The sequence below is a fragment of the Notechis scutatus genome, chromosome 2 (assembly GCF_049901735.1).
Source record: "Notechis scutatus isolate UNSWTSFEM ecotype Mainland chromosome 2, rNotScu1.2, whole genome shotgun sequence".
Classification (NCBI taxonomy): Eukaryota; Metazoa; Chordata; class Lepidosauria; order Squamata; family Elapidae; genus Notechis; species Notechis scutatus.
Window position 1 is genome coordinate 159,513,129 of NC_142010.1, and position 24,581 is coordinate 159,537,709.

The following is a 24,581-nucleotide window of genomic DNA, read 5'->3' on the forward strand; positions in this document are numbered from 1 at the left end:
CTCCAAACTGCCTTTGCAGCTGGGGGCTATCTTTCTGTTTCTGGGGAGGCATGAGTTCATCAGAAGCACGCTCTGTCTAAAGTCGAGATGTGCAGCAGGGTAAAACTTGCTCCAGAGACTCAAGGTTAGCAGTTTTCCCGGTCCTCGGTGTCCGCGTCTTCGTTCCGCTGCAGGGCTAAAAAGATTGCCTTCACATAGCAACTGCGGGCGCCGCAGAAAAACGAGTGGCTCCAGCGGTGGTGACGCAGCCTAATTGCGTCATTTTCCAGGCGCCGCTGGGGTCGGGGATGGGCAAAGGGCGGTCTCGCTGGTCGTAGCTGCGATCGCAATCAATGGGTGAGTTTGAGTGGGAAGTAAGAATAGGAGGGAGGGAGAAAGAGTACACTTCATTAACATTCCCAGCCCTATCTCGTGCACTTGGTATAAGGGATAAGAGTGTCTCTGAGCATGTGTAGAGTGTATCTTTCGTTTCTCAGAAAACTGAACGTTTTAAATATGAGCAGAACAAAAAGGCATGATGGGTGGCTTGAAACAGCTTCTGTTATTAGAAATTAAAATTAAGGAAGTAGAAAGTAGGGAGCAAGGATTTTGGGGGCAAAAGTTGAGTTGTGTAAGACAAGATATGATATCAACTAGCAGGAGTGAATCAGAAAAATAGCTATAAAATTTCAGGTATGAAGAAAATTGTACTTATCTACCCCACACCTCCATCCCTGTAGTCGTATTTATTTTCATTATTGCTCGCTTTCTCTTTTTGCCACATATTTGTGAGCCCTGGACAGCAGAGCCTGCTCCAACTTTCTTCCTAATGTGTTAATAAATTACATATTGGTTTGGACAAAGATTGTCACTTGTTCTGGGTGAGGCCAAGACAAGCTCCTTCTCATTATTTGGTTTATCAGTTGTGCTTGCTGTAAATATATTCCAGATGTATACAATATTGAAGAGTAATGTATGTTTGGAACTTAAAGTTAAGAAAGATGGCAGTAAGCACATAAAAGGCATCTGCAGAGTGGGAGCAGCCAAAAGGAGGAGGTCAGTTCTGTTAAAGGGAATATCTTTCAATAAGTGTTTGAGTCCTCCTTGAAGGAAACTAATTTGGGTCATTGGGGAGGAGAGTGAAGCTAAGGCAACAAAACCAAGATTGGGACAAAGATTTTTTTTTGGGGGGGAGAGGGGAGATAAGCCCCAGATAAGGCAGGTTTCTGACTCCTATCTGGTGCCTCAAGCTGACCAATGCCAGCCTCCTTCTGCAATTGAGTTAGTCTCATTGGTGGTGGGGAGGATATATGAGAGTGATTAAGAGAGAGACCGTGCGGGACTTTAAACTAAGAGTAGGGACAGGTATTTCAAGCAACTGGAATTGCTTAACTGCCTGGATCTGTGCCAGCAAGATATTTTCCATTCAATTAAGATCAAGGTTGTTTCTTAGTAAATCTATCATTAACATGAATTGGTTTTTACTTTCTTGTTAAAGAACAGGTATAATTCTTTGATGTCCCATTAAGTTTTAATGGAGAGTGCTAGAGAGGAATGTATTGTCATATGAGTTTTGTTTTGGTATATTTGGGGAATAGACAACCTTGCTCAAAGGTTGACATTAGACCTGATTTACATCTCTATAGATCCAGGAGATCAGGAAATCTGTAACTGTAGGCTAGAGTGAGAAGTCAAGAATGCAAATCATTTCTGTAGGGTTGCCAAGATGACTATCTAGTTTGTCCACTAGAAGCTGAACTTGACTTAGAGAAAATTTTACCTTTTCTATGTAGGGATTTGTGAAATAGATTTTCAAGAACTATAAACAAAATTCACACTGAGAAGAGCACCAAAGTCCTGTTCTCTATTTTATCTTCTGTGGTCATTCAGAATAATATGTTGATGCAAGGGGTTGTTGGAAGAAATGTCCATCTGGGTTCAGTTCCAAGTGGGAAGAAAGACACTGGAAACATGGAGACTGCTTGGAAGGATGGTTTAATGGTGGATAGTACCACATGGGGTTTGAAGTCCTGAGCAAAATGGAGCACATGGGTGAGAGAGGGAGAGAGATTTATACTCTCTGTTGGGCTTTAAACTTGCTTCCTGTTCCTGTGGCAAGAAATGTATTCTGATTGGTTGTCAGACTCCCAGGGACCATGCAGGGGTAACTTTGTAGGGTGTCTTGAGTCCTAGGCTTGGTTGAATCTTGCTGGGTGATGTAATCTTCCCAGGTGCCATGTGGTGAGATGGGTAGATGGCTAATCCTATCATGTCCTGAGGGCCGTGTCTTAATCCCATCATCCTGGAGCTGAAGGGGGGGGCAGGGAGCTGCTGGAGCTGAAGAGGGGGGCAGGGAGCTGCTGGAAGCTGCTTTGTCTTTAAAAACACGTTTCTCCTTTTCTCATCCAGGGAAATATAATATTCTGCCTTTTTAATATTTCCTAGAATATTTCATTCTTCTAGGAGAGGGGTGGGTACTAACTTTCTACAGGGTATAGTAATAAACTGCTATATATGGTAAATGAGAGGGGAAAAAACACCACTGAGCAACCAGGCAGGAACTATGCCTATTACTTAAACACTTCAGGCTCTTTTTATATTTATTACTAACCTGAATTTTAATTTGTTGTTTGTTTTGTTCCATTTAATTATGTCCAATTCTTGGAGACTGCCTAGACAGGTCCCTGCAGTATTCTTGGCAAGCTTTCCAACTCCCAAAATTCCTGAGCTAACATGACTGGAGGAGAAATTCTGGGAGTTGAAATCCACAAGTCTTAAAGCTGTCAAGTTTGAAGACCCCCGTTCTAGCCTGATGCCTACTACACCAAACTGACTCTCTTCTTTTATAAAGTGTTAAATTGCCAAATTAGTGCCATTATAAAGTGCCAAATTAGTGCCATTATTAATTTATTTATTTGATTTCTGTAGCTGCCCAAAATAATTTGTTGAGATGGACAGCTATATAAATCAAATAAATAGGTAAAGACCATGCAACAGACCATGCTGACCAGATACTTTATGTGAACGTAACTAGGGGCATCCATTGGGAAAGCTTGCTCAGACTTTAATATCTAGAAGTTAAAAAATGTTTATCTTCTTTTTTCCCCAAAGTTTTTTTTATTTTTATTTTTTACACATCTCTTCACGTGAACAACTTCACGTGCCAGATTACAATATTTATACATAGTCATAGTTACACTTTCAACTTTCTTAATGAATATCACTTCCAATTATTATCCATTCGACTAATCTTTAGATAAATTTCCCTTTCATATTTCAATTCATTAATTCAATATCAAAATCTTTTCATCCTCACATATATTTTCAATTCTTTATCCCCTATTATTTCCATTTTCAGCTTACCACCTATTTTATGTCACCTTATGTATTGTTATGAACTATAACTTTCTTAAGACCAATATATAGTTAGTCAGTGAAAGAAAAAACTAGTGAAAGTAAAGTAAGATTAATACATTTAGGATCCACATGGAATATCCCCCCATCTACAATATAATATCTATTCCAGAGATATTCATATAATCATTTCATATTTTTTCTTTATTTCCAAAATTTACCTATAGAATTTTAATAAATTTTCATTCCCCTGCTTTTGATTATAATATAATTCATTCACTATAAATATTTTACATTCCCACATAATCCCTTCCAGTTCATTATATTTTCTATTTTCTTATATCCTTTGTATAATCAATTGTATTTTCTATTTCATAGAAATAGAAAGAAAAAAAATAAAAAAATAAAATAAAAACAGAGTTAGTTTCCCCTTTTACTTCCCTTTGACCACTTTCAATCTGTAGTTATTTATATAGCCCTAATTCACACTTTTTAAACATAATTAATACCAGATTTTCACCCGTCATCATATTCTCTGTTTTCCTTATATCATTTAGTCATTAGCATATTTTAGAATATGCATATATATATATAAAAAGAAAGGATTAATAACAATAGAACCCTCTTAATATCACTCACTCCATCTTCATTTTTCTCATCTATAATTATCTAATAATCTTAAGGTAATTCCCAGTAAGTTATAAACTTCAAATCTCCCCAGTCTACATTTCTAATAAAAAATACAAAGATACATTCCCATGTGGTATCCCCCTTTTATGCTATATCTAACTCTTATCTCTAAATCTCTCAGCCTTGTCATTTCTCTTAGTTTTAGCCAGCTTTCCCTTTACTAAGTTTTCTCCTTATCTCTCTTTTTTCCTCTACTGTTACATTTATTTCCAGCTGCAGTCCCCCATTTTTCTTCCCCCCCTTTCCTTTTCTCTTTTTTGAAATTTCTTCTTGTACAGCCTCTTCCTCTTTTGCTTACTCTTGGGAGCCTTTTCTCTTTTATTTATTATCTCTGTCGTCAATGTCTTAGTTTTAGTTCCTTTTGTGTCTTTTGGCAATGTCTCCGAATCTTCATGTCCATCTTGGCTGTTTTCCTCTTCCTTTAGCTCTCCTCTCTAGAATTCCTTTGTTCTGCTAAAAATTGCATTACTTTTTCTACCAGTGTGTCCAATAGTTCCCTTCTTTCTTTTATCATTTCTTTCACAGTTTGCAGTTCCAACTTAAATTCTTTGCTTGCTTCTTCCATTCTTTAATCAATTGTGTTATTCTTTATTTTATTAAAGTTAATTGTAATCCTTGCCAAGAGACTCCGTTTATATCTCTTTTTCTTATTGGTTCTTCTGTTTCCTTTCCAACCCCCAACAGTCCTAATATATTGCCTTCCTTTGTCCTCTTGCTGCAATCTCCCCCTTTTTTCTTTTAAGCTTCCGGGGTTCTTGTTATGTTAAAGTCTTTTATTTCATGTCTTTTCTCATTCACACATTTAACAGACCAGTAATTTTCCATAAAGTCATCCAGGAAAAAATGCCTTGTACCATTAGGTGGCGCTCTATATCACTTCCACTTTTCAAAGTTTTTTCCCCTTTTTTTCAATTATATTAATGTCAATTTTCAAGCATTTCAACCATTGGCTTTTTTTTAAAGTATAATCAGTTCCAAGCAAGTTCAACATTTTATCCAATGCCTAATTAATACCAGGTTCTGTATATTATTCCCATTCCATCCTTAATTTCATTATAGCTCTTTTGTAGTCCAGATTTTTATTTACCTTATATTGTCTTCTTGTTTTCTATTCGCCGCTGTTGTACTCTCAAGTGAGGAATCTTTCTTTCTGCTTTTCAGGGTTATTAAAATAAAAGTTTCAGCTTCTCTTGTCTGGATACACGATGCTCACCACTTCACCTCTCCAGCACACACTTAGGTCCTGGTAGCTTCCTGTCTTCAGGGCAGCCATTAAAACTGCCGCTTCTCCCTGTCTTCCAGGGGAGTATACAAAGCCAGGGAGGGGAGATGCGTCCTCCCTCAACCCAGCTGGCGGTCTCCCCTTCTTCCCCCACCCCTCTGAGGTGGGTCTGATGGTTCAGTCCCATAGGGACCCTTACAACAAGGTAAGCACAGATCGAAGCTGTGCACGATCATGGTCTCTGTCCGTCCTCGACGGAATTGCCACTGGAAGTCTTAAAAATTGCTATCTTCTTTATTGCACCTTTCTTTGCTGCCAAGAAATATGCCTTAGCAATTGTGTGCATCTGTAGATGGGAGCTGTATAACGCTTGGTGGAAGGAATTTCTTTGGTTCCCTTTTTAACGAGGGCATCGCTGTGCTGGCTGCACCAGCTGCAGGATCAGCTACCTGCCATTGATTTTAGGTCATATCAAGATCTAAATAAGATCATTGTGGCGGCAGAATTTATGGTGGACGCTATACTGAATTCAGCCAGATTTGCCTCAAGGGCCATGGCCTCCTTGATGGCAGCTAGGAGGCTCCTCTGGCTGCGAAATTGGCAGTCTGATTCCCACCGAAAATGAAAGTTTGCCTCCGTTTCATTTGCCGGAGAAAAGATACCATAACACCCTGGAGCCATACTTGGTGGAAACCAGGGACAAGAGAAAGATTCTCTCCTCGGGGAAGAAATCAGAGTATCATCCCGCGCCATACTACCAACCCTTCCAACCCAGGTCCAACACTCGTTTCTCTCAGGGCCAGAGAACGTTCCCTCCTCACCAGGAACAACAAACTGAGGCTGCAGGAAGGCAACAGCAGACTATCAGTAAACGGCCCTTTCGAGGAGGAGGAGGTTGTTCATTCCAAAGTTCAAAGTGAATGCCCTTCCCCCCCCCCCCCATCTGAGGTCATTTGGCTTTCTTCGCCTCCAGATGGGAGGAGTCAACATTGGACGCCTGGGTGCTCAGGATGGTGAGGTCGGATCTCTGACTTGAGTTCCTCTTTCCACCCCCAAGATTTTTTGTTTGCTGCCCAATATCTAGGGATAGTTCCAAACGGGCCCTGATGGAATCGGCCATTCCAACACCTTGTGGACATAAGAGCCATACAGCCGGTTCCAGTGGATCAATGAGGGCTAGGCTTCTACTCTCGCCTCTTTGTGATCCCAAAGGCCTTGGGGGGGGGGGCGAGCCATTCTCGACCTCAAGTTTTTGAACAGGTTCATCCCATACAGGTGTTTTAAAATGCAGACCTTGCATTCAATTCTAGAGAGCATTCAGGAAGGCGATCTCCTCTCTTCCATAGACCTCACGGAGGCATACCTCCATATCCTTATCTGGCCTCATCACCGCCAGTTTTTTCGTTTCTGTTACCAGAACAAACATTTCCAAGTACCAGGCCCTTCGGGCTTTCATCACCCCCCAGGGTCTTCACCAAGATCTTGGCAGTATTGGTGGCTTCGCTTTGAGCGATACCTGTGAGGGTCCAGTGTTACCTGGACGACAACCGATTCATTTGGCATCAATTCACTCTGCCCATTGCAACCTCCACATCACGCTGCAGTTCCTACAAGACCACGGTTTTTCTATCAATTTCAAGAAAAGCCATCTCTTCCCAACGACCAGGCTACTTCATCATGGCGCGATCATCAATACATCGCTCCGCAAGGTCTTTCTCTCCCCAGAGTGCAGGGAGAGCTCAATGGGTTCATTCTCCAGATTAAATGGCAGTGCACAGTACCCTTGTCTCACCTGTCCAAGCTCCTCTGGAAAATGATTTCCTGCATTGGCATCGTCCCGTGGGCCCATCTCCATGCTCGGACACTTCAATGGTTCCTGCTCCCATTTCAATGGGCAGGAACCAGCCACACTTCCATTAGGGTTCAGGTTCCACCTCAGATCCTTCGCTCCTTCAGGTGGTGGCAATCTCCGGCAGTCTGGAGAGGACATCCATTCAAGGAACCAGACAGAATCCTGCTCACCCAGATGCCAATCGTCAGGGCTGGGGAACCATCTAGCTGGTGAATTAGCCCAGGGGAGTTGGTCTCAGGTAGACATGGCATGCCCGATAAATTGGCTAGAGCTCAAGGCCATTTTCCTAGCCCTGAAGCATTTCCGGAGCAGGGTAGCAGGTTGCTACATGTTGGTAATGACAGACAATGTGGTCGCAAAGGCACATGTCAACAGATGGGGGGGACCAGGTCCAGGGTTAGGGTTAGGGTTAGGGTTAGCCTCAGGAGGCCAAAAAATGGAAATACCGGAAGTGTTGAAACAGGTCCGTTTTCAGCCTCCCGAGGCTGCAGAACCTCCAGGAGGGCAAAAACGGCCTCAAATGGGCCAAAAAATCAGCTGGGAGGCACACACATGAGCAATGCAGGTAAGTTTGGTTGGGGCTCGCCTGCCTGCACAAATGGCTCTGCGTGCCACTGTGGCATGCATGCCATAGGTTCGCCATCACGGTCCTAGGCAGTATTTCCCCTTCCAGGGTCATTCCCACATGCCATTACCGGTTGCGTCACTGAATATTAAAAGTGACAAGGTATTATACAAATTGTAATGGAAACTACCTGGAAAGCAAAACTCCCCCTGTGCTTATGTTTTTATTAGTCTGAAAAGGTGCTATCAGACTGCTTCAGAATTTCCTGTTTTTTCCTTCTTGTGGCCAGGGCAGCTACTCTCTGGGGTAATAAACAACCTCTGTTTATCTTCTTTGTTTCCTATAGCCTAAAGAGGAGGTTTCTTAAGAATAGGATAGATTACAAACCCAGAGAGTGAAGCAATTGTTTCAGCTTTGGGCAGCAGTAGCTCAAGTTCCTGATATTGTTCAACTTGCAGGAAGGATAGTTTTATTCTTGCAGTTAAGCACTCTTGTCGAAGCCACAGTGGTTCAGAAAAATCAAAAACAAATGTGGGCCATAAATGTTCATCCCTTGAACAAAACTACATAGGGCATATTCTTTGAAGGCTAAGTTATTTTCAAGGGAGGAGCCTGAACAGTTTTATTTGTTGGTTGACAGCTTTGTGCAGTACTAATATTTATCCAATGTTTACCTAGATTTAGGTAAGTACTGTTTTTGCAAAACAATGTGTCTTCCTATATGTGTGCTCTATTTCCAGATTAGAGATCCAGTAATAGAACAGGAGCCCATGTCCGGGCTAGATCTCCATCGGGGATCAAATATTTCGGATTTTGCAGGTATGGCTGTCTAAGCATATATATTTTACATCACTGTCCCTGACTGTCACTAACTATCATTTCTACTAATGTGTAGACTCAGTTTGTCTATAATTTTCATTGGATATGAATTATATAGTTTGCTATATTGTATATTGATTTATTTAATAATGTGAGAAATTGCTTGTTTGTGTGTGATTTTAAAAAAAACTTTGAAAGTCCTTATGAAGCTAAATTTACTCAAATCTAGTTTCTATTTCTTATTTTTTCCCCCCTAATAATGTACCTTTTTTGTAGAAATGCCACTCTGGATAAAAGTTTAATACAGATGTTGCTTTTAGTTTTCCAGAAATACAGGTAATCCTCAACTTACAACAGTTTGTTTAGTGACCACTCAAACTTACAACACTGAAAAATGTGACGACCATTTTTCAAAGTTACAACCTTTGCAACATCCCTATGATCATATCAAAATTCAGATGCATGGCAATTGGTTTATATTTATGACCGTTGTTTTGTCCCATGGTTATGTGATCACCTTTTGTGGCCTTCTCAAAGCAAAGTCAATGGGGAAGCCAGGTTCACTTAACAACTGGATTACTAACTTAAAACTGCAATGATTCACTTAACTGTGGCAAGAAAGGTCACACAATGGGGCAAAACTCACTTAACAAATATCTCACTTAACAACAAATTTTGGGGGCTCAATTGTGGTCATAAGTCAAGGGCTACCTGTATACGGATGGATAAAAATGAGTAATTTGGTTGATTCTACTTTGCTTATAAAACATGACCATAAATAACATACAGTTTTCTACAGTAAGAGTTTCATAATGAGCATAATTATTTCACACATCTTGCGTATCATCTAAACAGTCACCATTTACATGAGTCTAGTCTTTGCCAGAAACAGCAGTGTAGATTTGGTCAGAACATTCTCAGGAGCAATGCCTCATTTAGTACCGTGTTTCTCACGTAATAAGGCCGGGCCTTATTTTTTTTTGACCCCCGAAAAACCGGCTAGGCCGTCTTTTCGGGGGTGACTTAATCCCCCCCCTTGCATCCTTGGGTGGGCGGGTGGCGACAGCTTGGATGTTCGGAAGACCTTCCATCACCGTTGCTTTTCCTTCTCCCTTGCTGCCGCGGCGTTACTGTAACGCCGCGGCGTTTGGCGCAGCCATGTGCGGCCAGTCAGGGCTCCTCCCTGCAACCGGAGCCCTGAGGAGACACTTGGCTTCAGGCACTCCTGTCGCCGCCTTCCCTTTGCCTTCGAAGGTAAAGCGAATTATTTTAAAAACCTCCGCTCATCCCATCAGGGCCACGCCGGAGCCGTGCGAGCTGGGCAGAGCTGGGAAAGCGAGCCACGGGTGTTTCCTGAAGCCAAGTATACCAACAACAAAAGGCAATTCCTCAAGGTGGGCTGGAGGGAGGTGGCTATGTGCCCCTCGGGCTTCAATGCAAGGTCCTGACTTGCAGCATCCTACCGTTGCCGCCGCGTCCTTTTCGCCGCTGCCTCCCTCTCCGACTGCGAAACTTGTGTGCTTCGCCAAACGCTCCGAGCTAGGAGAGCTCTTTCATACATAGAGAGAGAGAGAGAGAGAGAGAGAGGGAAAGAGGCCGCCCGCTTTTTATCACGCCGCCACCGCCGCACCACCGGCTCTAGGCCAAACTCCGGGCCTCGCTCGGAAAGCAAATACCACGCATTAGAGGAAAAGAGGTGCAAACCTCCTTCTACCTCGCTGCTGCTCAGGGCGGTTTCGGGGGGGCTGCAGCGAGGCGCGTTTTGCGCGCCTACCCCGAAAGGCTGCAGAAGCGGCGCCTCTAGTTTCTAGGCGGTGGGGGATGGCAGCTGCTTTGCAGCTGCTCTTGCGGGACAAGGTGACAACCGGCGCGGTGGTGCGGGAGCTGAAGTCAAGCCAGAGCTGCGCCGAAGAGGTAAAACACGCAACCCATTTTGGCAACAGCGACGCTTCTTGAAGTTAGCCCTCCTTGGGGTGGAAAGTTGGCGGGGGGGGGGGGCGGTGAAGTTTCTTCTCGCCTTCAAAACCCCCGAAAAGGAAGGCGGGGAAAAAGCGGGAATAGTCGCTTCGCGTTGCCTGTTAGGTGCTCCTCCTGCGCGGCCCTGGAGGTTACGGAGCAGGGCGCCTCTGGGGCCTCCATGATTGTGTGCGAATCCGGTCTTTATCTTGGGGGACTGCGTAATCCTGACACCGAGATCCCGTGCACGCCTTCCCGCAATTTCCCTGACCTGTACATGCTTGCAGGTCAGGCTTGGCCGAGAGACAGTGTCTTTGCAACCCATTCCTTGGGGGAGGGTACATTCCTCCCTTGAAGGCAAAGGGAAGGCGGCCACAGGAGCGCCTGAAGCCAAGTGTCTCCCCAGGGCTCCGGTTGCAGGGAGGAGCCCTGACTGGCTGCACGTGGTTGCGCCAAACGTGGTTGCTGTAACACCACGGCAGCAAGGGAGAAGGGAAAGCAACGGTGGCGGAAGGTCTCCCGATATGAAGTGCTCCACCAACGCAGGCAGCACCATATCCGGGCATGCAACAAAGTACTTCCTAACGGCAAGGCCCCCCCCCACCATTCCCCCCCCCCCATTTCGCATGTTTAATATGGGCCTTAATTTGGGGGGAGGGGCTTAATTTGATTTTATGCCAATAAATCATGCTGGGGCTTCCTATTGGTGGAGGCCGTATTGTTGGAGAAACACGGTAGTTCATTGAAAATTCATTGTACTGATCAGAATGGATAGGTTTTAAGAGAGAGCAATTAAGGTATTTACAAGTCCAAATCTAACTTTACCACAGCATGATATTATAGTTGCTACCATTTGGTTTACTCCCATCTATAATTGGAAAAAATCAAATAGATTGCGTAAATGTTGCATTTCCTTCCCTTCTTGTGTAGTCTTGTGGTATCCCCAAATTGCTGAAAGCTGCTTTGCTGAATCAATTTTTTTAATATATTTGAAATAGCCGTGAAAATAAGAAGACTGATTTTGTGGAAGCCAAATTACTATATGTTACAATAACTTTGTCTATTATTTAGAGAAGTATTATGGATAATAGAGTTGTGCAAAGAAGGATGGGGTGATATGATAGCAGTGTTCCAATATCTCAAGGGCTGCCACAAAGAAGGGAGGGTCAATTTATACTTTAAAGTACTGGAAGGCAGAAGAAGCAGCAATGGATGGAAATTAATCAAGGAAAGAACCAACCTAGAACTAAGGAGAAATTTCCTGACAGTTAGAATAATTAATTAATGGAACAACTTGCCTCCAGAAGTTGGGGTGATCCAACACTGGAGGTTTTTAAGAGGAAATTAGACAATCATTTGTCTGAAATGGTATAGGGTTTCCTGCTTGAGCACGGAGTTGGACTGGAAGACCTTCAAGGTCCCTTCCAACTTTGTTATTCTGATATATATTTTGGAATATATGGGGCAGTTGTATAGCATCCCACTTGCAAGTCTTAAAAGCAACTGCATCTTTTCTTGGACTCACATAACTGCTGTGCTATCCCAAGAAAAAAAGTTTGATTTTAAGAAATTGCATTTAAGACATACATATTTTATTATTTATTTACATTGGTTTTAAAATACTTGCAAGAAAGAAAAGAAACAAAGTTAATTATACTGCAAATACATACATCCTCAAAGGAAAAAAACTACATATGAATAATACTTTAAAATGTGGAAAAAATACAATACAGAACAAAAAGCAAACTATAATATGAGAAGTAGCAGTTATAATTACCGTATATATCTAATGTAAATAATATTTAACTATATATTAATTTATAATTCACTTATATAACCTAAACAATTTCAACGTACTGTATTTTGAACAAATTTGTTTCTCATTTTATTATATTGTCAATAAAATGTCTATGTCATAAATGTCAGGTTTACTCATCCATTGAGTAAATGGGGCTATTCATTTATTTTTTTCAAAGTTGCAATATGAGTCTTTTAACTATACAGTAGTAAGGGTAGGCAGAATCATTTATATTTTTCAGTTGTCAAATTCCATGTAGTACATAGGTTGTTCAAGAGAATGTGATTCTCTGAAAATTTAGCTTTTGTTCCAGTCATATTTATATAGTCTACTATGGTACTTTCTCCCCAAATTTACTAAGTATAGGACAATGTAAAAACATGTGTTTTAAAGAAGCTTTACTCTTATTGCACTCTAACAAAATGCTGTTTTGAGAGTCCTTATTATATATATATAATATATATATATATAACATATTGGAATCCAATACATTCTAAATATTATTTTTGCTATATAACAGATGTTACAGAAAAGTGCTATGTGCATCCATATTCCAATGTTTTTTTTTTTTGTTGTTGTTGCCTTCAAATTTGAAGCACTGAACAACCTTAATAAATAGTATGTTATTTTTCTGTTCTTTTTCTAAATCACTTGAAATGTAATATATACTGAATTCAAAATAACTGTCAGATGTGCCATTTTTGGCTTGGCACTCTGCTGACATCCTGCTATCAAAGTCTAGGAGGGAGGAGGGGGACATGGCAGGGGGGAAATGTCACAGTATATTCATTCACTGGCAGAGACATGGTTAACAAAGTCAGCAAGTGAGTAAGCATGGCAACAGACCAGCCAATGGGAACTTACAGACTGGGTGTGGTTTTGCTCTGTGTACTTTTGCTGAGAATTAAAACTGAAACAGATATCTGCTCTGAGCTGCTGCTGCTTGTGTTTTTGCTTATGTTATGTTGAAAGAATCTACAAATTGTAAACTTTACTCATGTTATTATGTTTGTAAAGAAGTTAATGATCCTGTTGAGTCAGTCTTCTGTGTTTTCTGGACTTGAATTTATGCTGCAAACTCTAACAGAAAATGGGCAATCAACATGCATGTGTATGTGATGGGAAATTGGAAGGGGGAGGGAATGTGAGCTTGATGAAGAGCAAGAGAGCTTGGAACCAATTTGTGCCAGCACCCAGGAACATGCACCCTGAGAAAGAATGTGAACATCTCAATGATCTCAAAACGCCTAGGTGGGCTCTTATTAGCTGACAACAGACTGGTCATGGGGGGAGGGCTGTGATGTGGGGAAACTTTCTGTATCTTTTGAGCATTGGAAATTTATTTCTACCTGGACTCTTCTTTTAGTAAAAAAACCAAAAACAAATGGAATTGAGGATCTTTCTTTCCTAAGAGTTTGGACTGGGGCAAGTCTGACATTAACTAACTATAGATTCATCTGACTTTTATGTTTGATTCATTCAGATTAATTGCCTTCATGGCAGCTTTTGATTAATACAAATTTTCTTACGTTTTTCTCGGATTTATTTATTTATTTACTGTTTTTCCCCCTTATCTGCTTTTTGAAGTTAATAATTTATATTGACAAATATTTCAAATCTATTTTTGAAATCTATTTCTGTGGCTCTTTTTACAGCATATTAGAGTATTAAAAAGTCCTTAGAGTTAGTCCATAATTAACAACTGCAGAAAATTCAGTCTGGTTTTTTTTTTTTATTGTATAGACAAACTTTTTTTCCCAATTATCAGAGACAGCCTGAACTTGATCACTGCAAGTATATATATATATAATCCTGGAGCTATATGCATTTTTCTCTTGCCTGCAGGTCCTTCATGGACTAGGCTAGGAAGAAAAGTCGATAGCCATCATGGGGCAAAGTGAATCGGAGCCACAGAAGGAGGAAGAGGTATAGCCACCATGCTTTTCACTAATGGATAACTGCTCATCTACTTTCTCCTGCTCTTCCTCTCTTTCTCTCTTCCTTTTGCTCAGTAGACTTTCTCAAGAGGAAAACCCAATGGTACTCTATATGTGCCTTTCATCATTCCCTGCTTAGTAAACAGTGCATGCTTAGCTGTCCATCATGCATCTTTTTTGTGCCATGTAGAGACCACTTTGCTTTTAAGCATGAGTTGCATGTTTATGTTTCCAAAAATCCACTTGTTGGCTTACTTCTTTGTATTGCAATTAACAATTAATGCAATATGGTTCTTGTCAATGAAATGTTTAGTGCATGTATGGAACATAGTATCTAGTACATCCTGCTCATCTCCATCCTTGTGCCCTTCAAATAATTACAATAATTAGCAAACCACATGTCCAAGGACTATGTAGTTTGGAATGATGGTGTCTGTAGTCCAGTACATCCAAAAAGCCTAGGATGGAGAAAGTCACCTTGATATTAACTATACCATAAAGCATGCTAATTTGTTTTGCTTCTTCCTTTGCCATTCTTTGTTTCTGAAAGCTGTGGCCCTGCTCCCTCAAGGCCTGCTCCATTCTCTCCACTGCAGGATGCAATGGTTATGACGGTTGTACTTTCCAATTTCAAGCTCTTTGTGGAGGATCAGCTCCACACCAGCATAGTGAGGGGGTGGGTGGGAGGAAAAGCTTTTAGTGAGCCAAGCTCAGTTCAGCATGTAATGGTTGCTGCCATCTATGGAATAAAATAACTTCCTTTTGCAGACGGTAATGGTGAATACAAGAATAACATGCAACCCTGGAAAAAGCTAAGGGCAATGCCATAGTGTATTGGTTATTGTTTCTGTGCAGCATTTAATTATTCCAGAAAGTACTTCACGTAATAAGCATTGTAGTGAAGTAACATAGAAATCAAAAACCAATGAGTGACAGGATTGAGGATGGCATTATTTTCTGCCAGTGCAGAAAATTGAGGGAAACAAGCATACCATAGCAGCTGGGTGGACATGGCCTATATAATAAAATCATTCCCTTGTGTTGGGTTTTAAAGCCAACACAGTGAGATGATGGGGGATGAGCTTCCACTTGATGTAGGTTACTCTTTTGTTTCTCCAGGACATGTGGATTTTGAAAGCAATGATCTCAAAGGCAAGAAGTTCTCATCTACAAAAAAAAGAGGGGTGGGGGGAGTGGATTCAGGAAATTACAGATAAATCAGCTTGACATCAATGCCTGGGAAGATCCTGGAAAAATAGTCAAGCAGCACATTTGTGAGCACCTACAAACAAATAAGACAATTAATAGAAGCTGGCATGGCTGTGTCAAAAACAGATCATGCCAGACAAAACCTTATTGCCTTCTTTGACAAAGTGACTAAATTGGTGGTTAAGGGGAATGCTGTGGACATAGTTTAGTTAGACTTCAATAAGGCATTTGACAAAATTGACCTCAGCCTACTTCTTGGTAAGATAGAACAGTGTGGGATAGACAATACCACCACCAGATGGATTTGCTACTGGCTGACCAACCACACTTAAAGAGTGGTCCTCATCCAAACTACATCTACATGGAGGGAAGCATGCAAGATTCTGTCTTCATAAATAGTCTAGATAACGGGATAGAAGGGAGACTCATCAAATTTGCAGATGAAAACAAGCTGGGGAGGAACAGCTAACACTTCAGATGATAGATTCGTAATTCATGATTCACCTTGACAGACTTGAACACTGGGACTGATCCAGCAAAATGCAGTTCCGTGGTGAGGTCCCATGGATAGGCAACAAAAAACAAATGCACAGATATACAGTAAAATAAATACTAGAAAAGGAGAATAGCCTATCCCAGGGGAACAAGCAGGAGACAAGTGGGGGCCCAGTCTCTTAAAAGCTTCCAGTGATGGAGCACCCACAATTTCATTCCACTGGTTAATTGTTCTCGTTAGGAAATTTCTCCTTAGTTCTAGATCAGGGGTGTCAAACTCAAGGCCTGGGAGCCGAATCCAGCCCATGGGGTGCTTAGATCTGGTCTGTAGGGCTGTCCTGGAAACAGCAAAGGACCGTCCCGTGGTGCCTGCCAGTAAAAACGGAGCTCCGTTTTCACTGACAGAGGGTTACAGGAGCTCTGTTTTCACTGGTAGAGGCTTGCAGGAAGCCGTCGCAGCTGGAAGCAGCTTGGGAGCCCGTTTTCGCTGGCAGAGCACTGGAGCCACCTCAGGTGCCCCAGCAGGATTGATGTTGAGCTGGCCACGTCCACTACCCTCGTCCCACAAGGGCAAACACAGCCCTGATGCAGCCCTCAATGAAATTGAGTTTGACACCCCTGTTCCAGATTATTAAATTCCATCCATTGTTTCTTGTCTTACCTTCTGGTGCTTTGGAAAATAAGTTGACCCCCTCTTCTTTGTGGCAGCCCCTCAAATATTGGAACACTGCTATCATGTCACCCGTAATCCTTCTATTCATTTCACTAGATACCCAATTCCTGCAACTTCATATGTTTTAGCCTCCAGGCCCCAATCATCTTCGCTGTTCTTCTTTGAACTCTTTCCAAAATTTTAACATCTTTTTTTATAATGTGGTGACCAAAACTGGATTCAGTATTCTAGGTGTGGTCTTACTAAGACTTTATAAAGCAGTACGAGTACTTCATATGAACTTGATTCTCCCTCACTGTTAATGCAACCCAGGATTCAGTGGTGGGATTTACATTTTTTTACTACCGGTTCTATAGGTGTGGCTTGGTGAGTGTGGCAAGGGAAGGATACTGTAAAATCTCCAGTCAGAGGTGGTATTTGCCGGTTCTCCAAACTACTCGAAATTTCCGCTACCGGTTCTCCAGAACTGGTCAGAACCTGCTGAATACCACCTCTGCTAGGATTGCATTGGCTTTTTTGGCTGCTGTCACACACTGTTGGCTCATATTTAAGTGATCATCCACTACAACTCCAAGATCCCTCTCACAGTTATTCCTGTTAAGCCAGGTTTCATCTAATCTCTACATTTGGTTTTTCTTGCTTAAGTATAAAACCTTATTTTTCTCTACATTGAATTTCACTTTATTAGATAAGTCCCAGTATTCAAGTTCTCCAAGATCTATCTGGATCTTGAGCCTATCTTCTGAAGTGTTGGCTATTCCTGCCAGCTTAGTGTCATCTGCAAATTTGGTGAGTCCCCCTTCTATTCCCTCATCTAAGTCATTTATGAAGACAGGGCCTAAAACAGAACTCTGTGGCACCACACTGCTTACTTTCCTCCATATCATCATGAAGTGCTTTGAGAAATTGGTCTCCTGGCACATTATTTCTGGTCTTCCGCATACATTTGATAAACACCAGTTTGCATACAGAAAAAATAGATCTACAGAGGACGCTATAGCCATCATTCTTCACACTGATCTGACTCATCTAGAACAGTGGGGGGGGGGCTATGTGAGGATGCTTTTTGTGGATTTTAGTTCTGCGTTTAACACAATTCTTCCACATAGACTAGTGTCTAAACTTCTGGACCTTGGACTTTCTAATTCAACCTGCCTTTGGATTATGGATTTCCTGTCTGGCCGCTCACAGAGGGTCAGATTAGGTAATCATACTTTTTCAGCCCTTATTCTTAACACTGGTACACCACAGGGTTGCGTGTTGAGTCCCTTACTCTATACTCTTTATGTGCATGACTGCATTCCTACTCACGCTAGTAATACTATTGCTAAATTTTCAGAAGATACAACAGTGGTGGGACTCTGACCTGGGGACCTGACCTGGGGTGCTCACATTGCAGCACTGGTCAAAAGGTCCCAGCAGATATTATACTACCTGAGACTTCTCAGAAAACAACAACTGAATGAAAAACTGCTGGTGACCTTCTACTGCTGCACCATAGAGAGCATTTTAACTTACTGCACCTCTGTATGGTTTGCCAATTACACAGTGGCAGATAGGAAAGCACTCCAGAGGGTTAACATCATTGCCCAGAAGATCATTGGTTGCCCTCTCTTCTCTTTGGAACAGCTTTATAGCTCCTGCTGCCTTAAGAAAGTTCATAACATTCTCAAAGATCCATCTCATCCTGGGAACCCTTTGTTTGAATTATTACCATCTGGCAGACGGTACAGAATATTAAAAACAAGGACAACTAGGCTGAAAAACAGCTTCTATCCCAGGGCAGTAGCTCTTTTGAATTCTGCTGTATAGTGCAGTGTTGGTGTGGTGTTGGGGGTTTCTGGTTCAATGTGTAGAGGGTGAAGGATGTGTGTTTGTGTTTATTTTAATGGTCATGGTCATGATGTGCACTGAAGATGGTATTTTATTTCATTGTACAAGGTGCAATGACAATAAACTAAACTAAACTAAACTAAAATATAGATGTAGTTCCATTAAGGACTACAAGTTGAGTGTGATTTATTAGCCAGTTACAAATCCATCTGATGGTGATGCTGTCTATCCCACATTTTTCTAGCTGATCAAGAATTAGGTTGTGATTTACTTTGTCAAATGAAATTCAAATACACTATGTCCACAGCATTTTTCTTGTCCACTAGTTTAGTCACTTTGTCAAAGAATGAAATAATATTGGTTATAACTTTGCTTGCTTCTAGTTGCTAGATTATCCAAATCTGTTGCTAGATTATCTTTTCCGGAATCTTCTTAATTATTGATGTCAGGCTGATTGGTCTATAGTTTCCTGGACCTGCTTTTTTCCTTTTTTGAAGATGGGAACTGATCAAGCTCTTTCCCAGTCCTCTGGTAGTATCTGGTGCTCTAGGACTGTGATGGCAAACCTATGGCATGTGTGCCGGATGTGGCATGCAAAGCCATCTCTCTGGGCATGACAGCTGTCGCCTGTTTCTGTTCTGGGTTCTGGCGTGTGCATGCATGTCGGCCAGCTAATCTTCACACACATGGGAGCACCAGAAAAGGGAAGAGCAGCTCCCTGAGGTGCACATGTACACCGACCAGCTGGTCTTCGCACGCGCATGCGCACTAGAAACCAGAAGCCTAGGTAGCCAGTGCACATTCACATGCTAGAAACCAGAAGCTCAGCTTCCCAGCACGAGCATGCACCCTGGGGAACTGCTCTTCCGGTCTCCGGCACTCCTGCCGCATGCGCACGCATGCTCCCGTTTCGGCACTTGGTGCCGAAAAGGTTCACCAACACTGCTTTTCATTGAAAGTTAGGGTTCAATCTGAGATCATGTCTGCCAGATCCTTCCAAACTCTGGGATATGATACTTCAAGTTCTGGTGATTTGAACTGTTTAGAGTAGGCAGGTGTTATCTTACCATTTTCTTGCTTATTTTAATTTGCATTCCTAGTCTGTGCTTATGGTTATGTTTTTGGTAGGTTGGGTTATATTTTCATTTTGCGTGAAGACAGATGTAAAGAATGAATTAAGCTTCTCTGCTTTTTCTCTACTGCCCATTACTTTCTTGCCACCTTCTCCCAATTCCTTGCCACCTTCTCCTAATAGTAGTAATTGTTTTCTTGACTATTTTTCTTGGGTTTTTTATATGTTGAAAGAAACTTTTTAAAATTATTCTTGACATTTGTTGTAAGTGTTACTTCATTCTGAGCTTTCACTTTCCTGACTTCATCTTTGCATATTTGGGCTTATTAGTTGGTATTCTACCTTAGTTATATGTCCCTCTTTCCATTTTTTTTTACTTATCCTTTTTTGTCTTTCAGTTTATCAGAGAGAACTTTGTGCAACCATGTGGGTTTCTTCTTGGATTTCTTAATTTTCTTTTCTAGTGGCATTGTGTGGGACTGAGCTTTTATAATCATATTTTTCAAGGAATCTTCTCAAGCTCTCTCTACGTTTGTGAAAATCATCTGTTTTAAAGTCTAAAACACTGGATTGATTGTGTTCTATTGTTTGTGTTTACATTATATTGAATTCCACTCTCACCCCAAAATTCTGGCAACTTCAACCTCTATCATTTCTTCTCTTGGTAAAGGAAGGTCCAGTAGAGCTGTCCCTCTAATTCCCTTCTCTACCTTTTGGATGACAATGTTGTTTGCTGGATTGGTCAGAAACTTGTTTGATCTCCCATTTGATGCAGAGTTTGTCTCCCGGTAATTAAAATTCCCCATTAGTACTGAGGTATGTTGATTGTGCACTGATTTTCAAACTCAGATTCTGAGCTTATTTCATCTGCTGTGCAGGAATTAAATACAACTAAATTTGCTACCCTGGGCTGGAATTTTTGTATCTTTGGGATCACCGAATATGTTGAGCAATTGGAGTCTTTTTGAATGCAGTCTCTAAATTGTTCCATGACTAGAAACAATTTGCCCCGTGGTCCATTTTAATTACTGTATTTTTCAGAGTATAAGATGCATTTTTTCCACCCCCAAAAGTGGGTGGAAATGTCTGTGCGTCTTATATAGCGAATGTTGCCGAATCCCCTCTCACCCCTCAGCCCCCCCACCCTTTAGCCTCTGCCTCCCAGCAATTTGCCTCTTTGTAGCAAACAGCAAACAGCCTGGTCAGCTTCAGCACAGCTTGATTTAGCACAAGCAGCTGATTGTCAGTCGGATCGGTCTCCCAATGATCAGCTGTTTCAGGCTGCAGGAATCACCATTGCCTATTGCCACCACTGTGTGCCCCATTTTCAGCCTCCACACCCCATTTTTGGCCTCCACATGCCCTGTTTTCGGCCTCCACATGCCCCATTTTCTACCTTTTCCAATCCCCGCTGCCTGGAACAGGCTGAAAATGGGGTGCGTGGGAGCTGAAAATGGGGCATGTGGAGGCTGAAAACGGGATGTGGAGGCCAAAAATGGGGCACACAAAAGCGGCAATAAGCAGTGGTGATTCCTGCAGCCTGAAACAGCTGATCATCAAAAGGCCGACAATCAGTTGTTTGTGCTAATCAGGCTGTGCTGAAGTTGACCAGACTGTTTGCTGTTTGCTACAAGGAGGCAAATTGCTGGGAGGCAGAGGCAGATTTTTTTTCTCTTGTTTTCCTCCTCAAAAGCTAGGTGCGTCTTATACTTCAAAGAATATGGTAGTCTGTGATAAAAATCCTCTTTTTGTAATCTTTTGGTCAGTAAAGTATAAATTCAAATCCTGTTGGCTTCACAAGGTTGGAATCTGCTATGAAGAGAAGAGTCTCTTAATCTGGTTTCCACAAAGAATGATGGAGGCACCCTGAACATCTCTCTAATAAAACTGTTGTCTGTCATATTTCTGATAACCATAAACTTAATATCAATTGGAAATCAAATTTTCTCCACAGGTGTTGGGAGTTGTGATAGGAACTGGGCTTTCGGTATTGATTGTTTCTGCTTTGGTACTGATATTGATCCACCGGTTTCATCTTCAAAGTAAGTTCTCTTCTGATGGTGAAGAGAAACCATGCCCCACAGGGTATCTTTTTATTTGGTTTAATTTGGTCCTATCCTGCTGGATTCCTAGTCTCTTTCTTTTACTTCTCTACAGAGGTTCAGGCTCAAGAGCAACCAAAATATCGATTTCGCAAGCGGGATAAAGTTTTGTTTTATGGACGGAAGATTATGCGTAAGGTAATAAAAAAATCACAGTACCAAAATGAGCATGTAAATGGTATGCCGAACTACTTTGAAGGGCACGCTGCATGATGCAGTCTCTAGGGAGCAGATTCTCTTCGTTAAACGCATCATTTTTTTTTTTTTTGGCAGGTTTCTCAATCTACATCCTCTCTTGTAGACACTTCCATGTCTGCTTCACGGCCACGAATGAAAAAGAAGCTCAAGATGCTAAATATTGCCAAAAAGTGAGCAGACAAGCCAGAAAGAGGAAAGTGTTTGACTGAATGAAGGGGTGTCTCCCAACAAGCTGATGGAATTTTGGAGATCTAGAACCATGATGTTTGAGTTTTGCCCAGAAGGGGAACATTTGAATGAAGTCAATCTAGGTCAGACGCAGGATCTAATATCTTTAAATGTTCTAAAAAAATACTGGAATACTTCCAAGGGAACCTGCATTCTGAAATAATATGTACAATAGGAATATTTTATGATACTCATCTGGCTCCCAATGTTTCAAAACTATGCCAAATTCCCAGTTATGAAAATAAACAATTATTCCTGTGCTTTCTTATTGACATTTTAAAGGAAACTATTTTTCACTTCTCCAACCTAATACAAATATACAAATAAATGTATGTGCTTAGGGTAGGCTGTTCTGGATATTTATCTGAATCACTTTTTGTTCTGCCAGTTAGGAAAAAATACAACAATGAGGGCCAAAAATGAGGGTTAGGGAAAGAAAAAAGAATGGTAGATAAGGGAGACTAGGAATGTGGAAGTGCAGTAGGGAAATTGCTCAAGTTCTTTGTGGTAGCTGGATACAATCTTCACGCTAGTAATATAAGATGTGCTATTTCTAAACTTAGGCCTCCTGATGAAAAGCTGGTACAGTGTCATAGAGCTCAGGCCAAAATGGAAAGAAGATCCTTGTAACCAGGGGCGGGATTCTACCGGTTCTGTCCACTTCTGTAGAACCAGTTGCTCTGAAAAGCAACAAACAGCATACATAGAACCAGTTTTATGTTTGCTGCTGTTTTGGCCCACCTGCCCGCCCGGGCTCTTAGCTGACCTTTATTTCCTGCGTTTTCAACCGCAGCTGCTTTGCGTGACACAGCTGCGGTTGAAAAAGCAGGAGAAAAGTGCTTTTTCAATCGCTGCGCACCTGCGCGCAAGCGCTGCTCAGCAGTACAGGCAGCTAGATGCTGATGATATACATGTGCGCACAGCATGCATCAGGTGCGCATGTGTGCAAAGCACGCAAAACGTAAAATCACCCAACTGGTAGTTACACAGTCGGATCCCACCCCTGCTTGTAACATTATTTTGGTTGCTTGGGAGAAGGACAGAGGAAAGAGTGGCTTGTGGTCTCTCCTGGTAGAAGCATCTCTGTTCTCTTCCAAGAGGGAACTGGCTAATTGACTGTCTGAAGAAATCTCAGTGTTTTTTTTTCTGTGCTCAGAATCCTGCGTATCAAGAAGGAGCTGCCAATCCTTCAGCTGAAGGAACCACCCCCATCTGTTCTGGAGGCTGATCTCACAGAGTTTGATGTGGCCAACTCTCATCTCCCCTCTGAAGTACTCTACATGTTAAAGAATGTGCGGTGTGTATATATATGTAGGTATACTAGCTGAGGTTGAGGCTTGCATGGAAGTTATTAGAAACTGAAGTGCCTTGATAGCTGGCACTATGCAAAACAATCTGGTTTGATATCTTCCAGATGTGATATAACTCTATTCTTTATAATCTAGCATTTCTTTAGATTATCTTGAGGAAGGGTCAATTAGAAAAACACAATTTCGCATGTTGACCAAAATGGTATTGCTAAATTAGTCTTTTCCATAAAGTAGGGCTGTCAAACTCCCAGTCCACGGGCCAGATGTGTCACACACTGGCCAAGTCCACACCCAGTTTAGTGAAGGGGAGAAAAGTCCCGATACATCACGTGATGTTGCCATGACAACATGAATTTGACACCCCTGCCATAAAGTAACTATCACCACAAAGATTCTCTGCTGTAGGATCTCAAAGCATGTAGTGAGATTGCTGTTATTCACTCCTCACCATTTTTGTGTTATTTATCCTATTGCCCGGAGACCCCAAGGACTGGGTGGGTTTTTTAGTTACTATTTTATAATAATAAAAAATGCATGGCCAATTTGTGGATGGGGAGCACTGAACTCTTGATGTATTAAAAAGAATGGTAGGTATCTTCTGACTCCTTGCTTGGAGAATAATTGATCCTCCTGTCTAGAATCAGGTGTCATGGCTTGTATTTCTCCTATCCAAGCTTCATGAGCTGACAGCCTGATATTAGCAATGAGGAGGGGAGGGGAGAGGGAAAGAAGAAAGGGGGGGGATGGAAGCCCAGCTGAGCCATGTCAGAATCTTCAGACAGCCACTGTCAACTATTGATGTGCAGAGCTGGGAATCAAGTACCTGTTTCCTAAACAATATAGCACCTAATTGGACTTTTACAGAGGTGGGGGTGGAGCTTCAGTAAAGTGTAACTCTTGGCAAAAATAAACAGCAGTTTTTCTTTGCTAGATGACTTAGTGGGACAGTTGACATCAGGTTTTCTCTAGACTAGATGAACAAAACTTACACAAGGCACCAATTTCATCCTTAAAACTTCCATTCCCTTTTCCCAAAGAGTCTCAGTGCCACCTACTTATTGGGTGGCCCTCAATAAGTCAGATAAAATGTGGTGCAGCTCTTAAGTCCACATAGCTTTTGAGTTCTCACTGGCAGATTTTCAAGATTAGGTTTGAAGCTAATTTCATTAATATTTAATCCCAAAGTAAATATAAAAAGTAAATATAAAAGTGGCATTTCACTTTTATATATATATATATAAAAGTGAAATGCCACTCATGCATCATCACAAAATCTCCACAACCTTAAA

General features: G+C 41.6%; 1 protein-coding gene across 3 annotated transcripts in view; it reads left to right on the forward strand.

Annotated features, from left to right (window-relative positions):
* The first annotated feature begins 261 nt into the window (after window positions 1–261).
* Window positions 262–24,581, forward strand: part of PNPLA6 (patatin like domain 6, lysophospholipase) — a 103,067-nt gene continuing 78,747 nt past the window's right edge. For all 3 annotated transcript variants that reach the window (XM_087957094.1, XM_026679667.2, XM_087957095.1), the window contains exons 1-6: window positions 262–336; window positions 14,080–14,161; window positions 21,409–21,496; window positions 21,612–21,694; window positions 21,830–21,924; window positions 23,139–23,279. In XM_087957094.1, coding sequence (XP_087813220.1) covers window positions 14,123–14,161; window positions 21,409–21,496; window positions 21,612–21,694; window positions 21,830–21,924; window positions 23,139–23,279 — 446 coding nt within the window. In that variant the 5' untranslated portion in view covers window positions 262–336; window positions 14,080–14,122. The remainder of the gene's footprint in view (window positions 337–14,079; window positions 14,162–21,408; window positions 21,497–21,611; window positions 21,695–21,829; window positions 21,925–23,138; window positions 23,280–24,581) is intronic.